Source organism: Triticum dicoccoides, chromosome 3B (genome assembly GCF_002162155.2).
Source record: "Triticum dicoccoides isolate Atlit2015 ecotype Zavitan chromosome 3B, WEW_v2.0, whole genome shotgun sequence".
In the NCBI taxonomy this organism is placed as follows: domain Eukaryota; kingdom Viridiplantae; phylum Streptophyta; class Magnoliopsida; order Poales; family Poaceae; genus Triticum; species Triticum dicoccoides.
The window spans coordinates 186,678,414-186,687,979 of NC_041385.1; the positions used below are offsets into that span (position 1 = coordinate 186,678,414).

The 9,566-nt window shown below is 47.8% G+C and overlaps 1 protein-coding gene across 1 annotated transcript; it reads right to left on the minus strand.

The window, feature by feature from the left end:
* Nucleotides 1-1,495: 1,495 nt before the first annotated feature.
* LOC119279452 (probable protein phosphatase 2C 8) lies at nucleotides 1,496-4,742 on the minus strand. Its single transcript, XM_037560684.1, has 4 exons — nucleotides 4,185-4,742; nucleotides 3,112-3,177; nucleotides 1,990-2,092; nucleotides 1,496-1,890 (listed from the first exon to the last, which is right to left on the minus strand). The coding sequence occupies exons 1-4, from the start codon at nucleotides 4,740-4,742 to the stop codon at nucleotides 1,496-1,498; spliced, it is 1,122 nt and encodes a 373-aa protein (XP_037416581.1).
* Nucleotides 4,743-9,566: the final 4,824 nt, after the last annotated feature.

Consider the following 9,566-nt stretch of genomic DNA (forward strand, 5'->3'; position numbering starts at 1 on the left):
AATGCATAAATTTGAGCAAACGAACAATTTTCTTCCATGCTAAACATAGCAACATGTGTTCATCTACTTGATAGTGTTTTTTTCTTTTCGATTGTGTTGAATAAAAAAACCTCCTCATCCATGTCAAAATTGCACATATCATATCGTGTCTCCTTTTTTTAGAACATAGACGTCAGAGACGTCCGGCTTTAAATTAATAAAGCCCTCAACATAGGCAGCGTGCACAACCAAACGACCAAACGAATACGAACAGAACTAGTCTTCCGGGGTCTTAGACAAACCACAAGTGAAACGACGAAGGGATAAAGTGCATTACATGGCATGTCCAGCCAACATAAGAGCACGCAGGCTCGGAGGAAACACTTCCAAAAGGGGCCACCCATCCCTATGAGGCAGCGGAAGGAGGCGACGGGGCTCGCGACGCGGGGTAGACAGAGCGAAGGCGTGCTAGAGCAAGAAGATGCAGATCAGAGTCCTATTGTCTTCCCAGCGGGGCCCATTGCTGCAAGAACAAGATGCATTTGTAGATTACGTCAGCAGAGTGAGAGGGGAACACATCCTCAATAGTAAACTTGTTACGAATATGCCACAGAGCCCACAACATGGCCGCCGCACTTGTCCACATAACACGACGCGAAGAACCCTGAACCAAGGACAAAGACGACACGAGCTCGGGGCGGGAGCGTGGATCCCAATCCACGCCCGCGGCCTCGCGGACCGCGCTTCAGGCAAAGCGCGCCAAAGAGCACCGGAAGAACACGTGGTCAGCGTCTTCCGGGACACCACACAACGTACAAGGCACGGAGGCCGGGCCATTGCGTTTGGCTATATTGATGGAAGTAGGTAGGCGGTCTTGACAAAATTGCCAGAGAAAAACCTTGATCTTGAGAGGAATTCGAGCCTTCCAAAGCCCCGAGGCAGCCATAGGGACATGGCCTCGGGACATCTCTCTATATTATGTCTCCTTGAGAGGGAGTTTCTTGAGACACAAAATCTGGCGACGCAACATTCGTGTAGTGCAAAAACGTTTCATCATCAAGACTACATACATAAAAATTAAATAACATACGGGCACATCACATCACAATTGCATTGAAAAGTGTGAATCACATCACAATTGCATTGATGTTTTATACCTTTGGGACATTTCGTCGACCATGTTGTGCATGCCGGTGGCTGTAGCGATGGGTGGCGCTTGTTCCTCCTCCACAGACGACGGCGGACAACGGCGCTCAGGAGTGACACCGGCTCCGCGAAGACATTGTCCACGGTGATGGTGGGGGACGAGGTACTCAGCATCAACATCTACAACGGCGGAAGAGGACGGCGGCACGGACGAGCGATCCGGTTGTAGATGCTCTAAGTAAACATTGAAGCTCATGAAACATGCTAATTTCTTACTGAATCCAGTTCTGAGAAATTTTAAACGGAGAACTAAGGCAAATGTTCTTCGACGATGAGTAGTTTCTCCTGCTGCTTACAACTTGGACACTCATCACGGAGAGCCACACGAGCGACACCCACGCCGCGGGCGCTGGACGCGCCCGCTAGCCAACACCGGAGCAGGGGAGGCCGTGGCAGCGGGATCGTCCCTGAAGAGGACGACGATAACGCTGACGTTGCCCGTGCTGCCCGCGCGGACCGCGTGCTGGGCCAGCTCCTTGGCGAGCATGGTTGCCGAGACCCTGTTGTTGTCGGGCGCCGCCCCCCATGCCATGGCGCTCCGCGACCTGCTGCGCAGCTTCCGCTCCACCACGCGGCACGCCTCCACCGGCGAGACGCTGTCCCAGAGCCCGGCGGTGGCCAGGATCAGGAACTCGTCCCGCGGATCGCGACCCACCGCTGTCACCTCGGGTTCGACGATCACGTATTGCTTGTACAGATAGCTCCCTGCAGGGCACAATGTTATAGTAAGATCGTTAGCTAGCAGGGATCGCACAAATTAAGCCAGAAATGGTCGACCGATCCAGCCAATGAGTATGTACATACCAAATGCGCGGGAGGTTGGCAGAAACTCGTCAACTGTGTTGGTGGATTCATCCACGCGTCCCCCGCCGTTTTCCACACGCTGCTTCTCATCAGGCCTGTTTGTCTGTGACGCACACAGCATGTTCATACGTACTGTAAGCATTTTCTTGTCGATATAAAACAAGGTAATTACATTGTTTTCTCGACTCAATTGATGCAGAGGCCGGGGTTATCCTCCTTTTCAAAAAAAGATTGTTTTCTCGACTATATAATTTTATATGCGAGAAGATAAATTGTGTACATGTACATGTCAATGAGGATTTTTGGGTCTCGGCTCGGCTGCCAATGCACACAAATTCAATTTAGAAATTGCAAAGAAGTCAAATAATCTTGAAACCTTTTGGAATCAAACATGGTCACATGTTACGCTCATGTGAAAAGTTTCGTGAATGAATGACTTCCATGGTATTCTAGGCAGAAAAAAAAACAAAATGAACAATATATAAAAAATACTATTCACACTTTTTGTACTCATAGTTTTGTTTTCTTGCCCCTGGAGCTGGTCGAAGCTATTCCTTTACAACAAAAAAAATCACACGAGTGTAACACCTGATAATGTTGTTTCCAAAAGGTTTCAGGAATTTTTACTCTATTTGCAATTTCTAAATTATTTTTTCCAATTGGGACCCGGGACCCACTGGGTATTTGGGCATGTACCTTCTACTACTCTCCAAGAGTTGGAGATGTTTCCTCTGTCTAGTTTAGAATATACCCAGTGAGTACATGTTTTGCAAATTACGAATACCGCAAAAACAAAAGTTCATTAGAACTTGTATGTTCGAATAGAGACTGAAAATTGAGAGATTTGTAAATCAGAAAATAAACATCCTTCCATGGTTTGGAAGAATTAATCTACATTATAGGTCACTGAGAAATTGTAAACCCTATTAATTCGTATTAATGTTTGATTTCTATTAATGGAAATCAGGTGGTGGGTGGAGAGTATATACTAATGGTTCTGGCTTTCACCTCACATGTATAAAGCTACGAGCATAAATTGATGTCTGCAGTCTGTACTATGTCTCAAATGGTACATTTCTACAGGACCTGACAACACACCCCACCCCAGAGGAATGGGCAAACCTTACATACATGGATGTTTGATGGACTAGCTTGGATCGGCTGGTCCTCATTGTCTTTGTTGGGGTTCTGCACACACAGGAGCTGGTCATAAATAACTAGGCAAACCAAGAAAAGTTTTGGATGGGCAATGGCTTGGCTACAGTGACATTGCACGTGCCCTTCTGCCCTACAAAGTTCACATGCAAAGCAGTGAAGACAACCTCAAACATCCATCATACTGTTTGGTGCCAGTGGAAAATATGCCGCATATTTTTTATCGCACCATATTTCCTGATCCTGTGCCACTCAAGCAAACCTAAGTCTTACTTACACTGTTGTTACTCCACAAGCAAACCTATGTACTTGCCAAATGTGCAAACAAGACCTCCCAAGTACCAAACCATTATTCTCATTTGTGACAAATTTCTTGTGTCCTAGTTGTGTGCCCCTTTGTGTTCTTTGTGATCCAAGCATTTGGGGGCATCTTCTGATAATTTCAGTTGCACAGGAAACAATATTCTTTTTAGGGGTTTGGACTTCCGATTAAAGGAATGCGTTGTGTGATGACCTCTAAAATTTCTTGGAAGAATCCGAATACAAGATCGCACCTAACTTAAGATTCTTCTTTTTTACTTCAAAAATAGCCTTAGAAATGGATGGCCTGTGAGTGTACTACAGAAGTACTCCCTCCGTCCGAAAAAATTTGTCATCAAAATGAATAAAAGGGGATGTATCTAGACATATTTTAGTTCTACATACATTTCTTTTTATCTATTTTGATGACAAGTATTTTCGGACAGAGGGAGTACAGATTAATTACTTGCCAGATTTCCAAGGTACAACTGACAAATCACATCTAGCTTGTGATACGCGACATACAGAGCTTTTGCATGATCTCCAAAAAGATACGAGACATAGAGCTTTTGCATGATCTCCAAAGAGATACTACGAGAGACAGAGCGCTTGCATGATCTCGAGAAAAAACCCTCGTAGCTTCGCCCTCTGTGCTCGATCGGAAATGAAGTACTACGAACTAGGCACAGCTATTGAAATTAAAGTATAATCATCGGAAAGATACTGGTGTAATTAATTACCCGGTGCTCGGAGGTGAGCTGCAAGATCTCGCCGCCGCGGGAGATGACGGCCCTGGAAACGCCGCAGTTGGCGAGCACCACGTACTCCTCCAGGACCAGCGCCACGAGGGCCGTCGCGCCGGCGACCGAAGCGTCCACACCGCCTGCTCCCTTCAGCAGCTCCGCGTCCACTGTCTGGAACGCGTCCGCCATGGCCGTCCTCCACCACCCCTCCACGTCTCCCTGCGGCCCGTGGAGGAACCGCGGGGCCTCGGCGACCAGCTCGCGCAAGATCTGGTCCGCGATGGCGCCGTGCAGCTGCTCCGTCAGGTAATTGGCGACGGCCGCGCCCGAGTGGCCGTCGAAGACCCCGAAGTAGTCGAGCCCCATGGGCGGCGACAGCGCCGTGAACGACGGCACGGCAGCCAGGGCGCCCGTCAGCTCCGGTTGCCGGCCTTTCAGGGCGGACAAGCCGTAGGACACGTACAGCGCAGGACATGAACCCCATCCCCATCCAAGCGACGCCGGCCCCGCCGGTGCCGCCGTCTCCGCTGCTGGGGCCTCACCGTTGGTCGGCATCGCTATCTAAGTTTCTAACTCGTCTTTGCCGCGTTCCCGGAGAGACGAGGAGACCTCTGCAGCTTGGCTTTCGAATAGTGGTGACCGAGGCTGTCTTAAATCCTCCTTAGAGCATCTACAATCAGAGTTTTCAAATCCAGCCCTTACATGTTCGCGGATGCGTCGGGTCGTGTCCGCGGATAGTGACCATGCATGTATTAAAAATACGTCTACACAACCGGATACGTCAAATCAAATCTTAAATTCATACTAGTCTCATGCAAAGTAAAATTACATACATCGTTAGACACATACCACCGGACTATCAAAAATTGACATGTTCTGCTACGAATGAAACGACAATGAAAAAGGTCGTCCTTGCCCTTGTTGTCTTCACTAGCGGTCGAAGACACAAAACAAATCGAGGTGGGTCCAACCATGGCACGAACCGTCGTGCTTTGCTCTTTTGCCATGGCACGGACTGTCCTCCTTCGCTGCTTGTCGGTCCTCCTCCCGTGTCGGCGTGTGATTCCACCGGCTCCGCCTTAAGGGCTACCATGACATCCCGCGCCTGCAGCCTCGCGCAGCGGGCATGCCGTGCCTCTTGCTCGTTTTGGCTGCAAACCATGGAGGCGGATATGGCCTCCGTTTGGGCTCCCGGCGCCACAGGGACGAGGAGTCACCTAAGTGATTCCGTCGGCCAAGCTGGGTTGCACCGTCATGCGATGGTCGCCGTTTTCCGCGAGGCTGCGGTCATGCGCCTTCATCCACCGGCCTCGGCTGATTCTAGTGCCATTTGAGCTGAGGCAATGGATTCTCGTCGAATAAATTTCAACCGCGGGAGGTTGCACTCCTCCCGGGAGTGTTGAAGAGTAGCGCTGACAATCATCTCCACATCGGGACCACAAGGGATGAGGTCCCAGTCCTCAGATCTGGACCTCTCAAAGTCGAATCTAGTACCCACCATGGAGGTGTACGCCAGAGTTCGCCGAAGAGGAGCTTGGATACTGTGGGAGGGGAGTGAAGTGGACTAGAGTGCGACTAGAGTTTCGTCCGAACTGCGGATAGGGTTTAATATATGTGGGGTCGGTGGGCCAATGTGGGACAAATCTGACGTGTGGGGCACCTCCGGATGTGTCCATATCTGCCCCACCTATGAGGTGAATATGGGGTTGCCGGTTAACCCAGGCGTTTGGGTTGCGTTTCAGGCGTCCGGTTGGGTAGCAATTTTGCGTTTTGACAGTCCATAGTACTCCTAAGGATCTACTTGTAGAAGTCCTTAGAGCAACTCCAATGCAGCGACCCATTTCGTCCGCGCGCGTCCATTTGGGTCGGCGCGGACAGAAAAGTCGGCCCAACGCGCCGACCTAAGCGGACACACGTCCGCTTTTCGTCTGCCTGCCGACCTATTTTTGAGCCAGATTTGCGTCGGCGCGGACACAAGATGAACGCGCGCGCGCCCGCCTACTCCTCCCCCTTGGCTTGCTGGTCGGTGGCACATTGGCCATCCTTTCCCATTCCAACAACAAACCCTCGTCCGCCTCCTTCGTCGCCAACACTGACGCCCATTTTTCTGGTGACTCTGCCAGCTGTCGGCGTCGCAACATCCCCTCTGCAACACTGCCACCTCCCACGTCGCCCGCCACTACCGTCTTGCCGCCGGGGAACCGAAAGCTGCCCACCCCCGCTCCCCCAACACAGCCGCGACCGCAACCAAGAAGCCGCCTTGCCGCCTCGTCCAGATCCTCACCGGAGCGCTCGTCGGACGTCGGCAGGCTCTTCGGACGCCGCCAGGGAAGCTAGCTGGTCCGAGGGCGGTGCGACTCCCTTCGCTGGCCGTCTCCTTCGTCGACGCCTGCAAACTGTTCGACAGTTTGTCAAGGTACAAAATGGACTCCGACAACGAGTTCTTTTCTCATAATTTCCTTTGCGACTCCGACGATTCCTCGTCCGATGATGAGGAGAAGATCTTGGCTGCCGTGTTGGTCCATCACCACCTCAATAACCAGCGCCCGTTGTTCTGTGACTCCATTTCGGGGCACCTTCTGGCGTTGAATCGCAACCAAGAGAGCGGACATTTCCTTCTTTGGAAGGACTACTTTGACACAACAAACCCGTTGTTCAAACATCAGAAATTCCGCCGTCGTTTCCGTATGAGTAGGCATATTTTCAACCATATTAGAGAGGGGGTGGTCGGCTATGATGACTATTTCAAGTGTAAAGAGAATGCCGTTGGAAAGATTAGTTTCTTCTCTTATCAAAAATGCACTGCCGCCATCTGAATGCTTGCATACGGAGTGCCCGATGATCTCATTGACGAGTATGTCCGTATGAGCGAGTCTACATGCCTAGACTCCTTCTTTAAGTTCTGCAAGGCTGTTATTGCTGTGTTTGGCCGTGAGTACTTGAGAGAGCCGACTCCTGAAGATACAGCCCGTTTGTTGGCGGTGAATGCCAGCAGGGGCTTCCAAGGGATGCTTGACAACATAGACTGTATGCACTAGGAGTGGAAGAACTACTCTTCTGCTTGGCAAGGGAAATATAAGGTCCACTCTCAAGATCTCTGGATCTGGCATTCTTTCTTTGGCATGGCCGGATCACACAATGATATCAATGTGCTTCATCGCTCGCCGGTGTTTGCTAGGCTGGCCGAAGGCAATAGCCCATTGGTGAACTTTACTATCAACGGCCACAACTACGACAAAGGATACTACCTGGGTCACGGTATCTATCCTAAGTGGACCACTATTGTGAAGACAATCCCCAACCCTGTCGGAGAGAAAAGGAAAAGATTTGCCCAAGAGCAAGAGAGTGCTATGAAGGACGTCGAGCGTGCCTTTGATGTTTTGCAATCTTGATGGGGCATCGTTCGGTATCCTGCTAATACTTGGAGCACATAGAAACTACAGGAGGTGATGACTGTTTGTGTGATCATGCACAATATGATCGTAGAAGATGAGCATCCGAAACATTTTATTCGGCTTGCAAAACCGTGCAAGACATTTTTACTTTTATTCGGCTTGGGAAACTATGCTATTTATTTGGTTGAAAGTATGCTATTTATTTGGTTGTGGACTATATTTCTGCTTGTGAAATAATGCAAAACTCGTGTGTGAAATAATACAAAATTTGTGCTATTTGTTGAAAAAGGACGGCCAGCCGGCCACGCCGGCACATATGGATCGGCGTGTTGGACGCGCTGCCGATCCAAATCTCAAACAATGCGGACGCCGGGCAGGCGGCCGACCCAAACGGATAAAAACGGACAAAAATGCCGTTCATTTGGATCGGCACGTTGGAGTTGCTCTTAGCGCTCCCAAGGATCGACCAAAACTCAGTTGTAAAGGGCCCTTGAGAAGTAACTAGCAGAGTGGCAAGATATAAAAAAAACTAGTAGAGTGGCATGCATGATATGAGCCATGTGCACTAGATTTACTAGAGTATATTATATTTACAGTCTTAAGGCCTGTTTGGTTCCAATAAGTCACCTGACTTATAAGTCAGGTGACTTAAAACTAGTGACTTATAAGTCACGCCTGTTTGGTTGTCATCTGACTTATAAGTCACCTGACACACCTTCTCACACCAATCAACATCATGCGGGTGGTGGGACCCATGTAAAAGGGGGTGACTTATAAGTTTTAAGTTGGGGGGAGCAACTTATGACTTATAAGTTGGGGTGACTTATGAGTCGGGTCTGTTTGGCAAAATAAGTCATTTTTTTTTCACTTTTCGACTTATAAGTTGGTGACTTATTTAGAACCAAACAGGCCCTTAGATTTTGATATGGTGTCTAGTGCATAGTAACTTTGACTAGTATTTGCAAATGAGTATGCTTGTGGAAGTTATACTTTGATTGCACGCATTCTAGAGCAATATCATCTATTTTAGAAACGAAGGGAATTCCAGTTTTTCTTGAATTATTCATTGGTGCTGCCATTATTGGATTAACCACTATATTAGATTTGATATATTAATTAAATATTATAGCAATAGCAAAAAATCATGCTTGACAATGTACAAATTTGTTCTTGTTGTTTGTTGTACAATGTACAAATTTATGGCCAGCGTATCCACCTAGGAGGGCACATGAGTATGTATATATTAATTGAGGCAAATTGACAAGGATTACATCACTTAATAAAAATTTAATATTCAAGGCATATCCACGGTTAAACATAACCGATCCTTTATAGATTGAGTCGGGTACAATATCAAATCATATCTAACATCTCTCCCTCTCAACCTCATAAGATTTTGATTGCTCTGGAATTCTTCAAGGAGCTCAACCGAAGGTGCCTTCCTGAAGCTAGTGCACAATTGATCTACTGATAAAGGGACGATCAAATCTCAAGATGCTTTGTAACTCTTTCTCTGACTAGTAAATACGTACACGTACGTGCAATGTACGTTGATATTAGGAAGGATATTATTTTCATGCTAATTATGTGATTAGCACGGAAATAGATATTTGATATCATATAAACTGCACACCTAAACGTGTTGAGCGCTCACCATTGGAACAGTCTGAGTTGTTGGATTGATCTGTTTTGGTGGCCAAGATTTGTTTAAATCTTCGACTTTGAATCTTTTTATACTATATAGGATATAGATATAGATGAAATGCAAACCAATTTATATGTGTTTTTCCATTGCATGAAAGATATGATAAGATGAAAGTTATGTTGCTCCTGAACTATCACAACAAGATGATGACACTCTTTTCTAAGGGAAACCAAGTTGTTATGCAATGACTGAATCTAGATGGTTTCGGCAATGGCATTCGCCAATAATTGTATTCATCTTGAAGGCTCGATATTGACAATATGAATTATGTTCATGTTG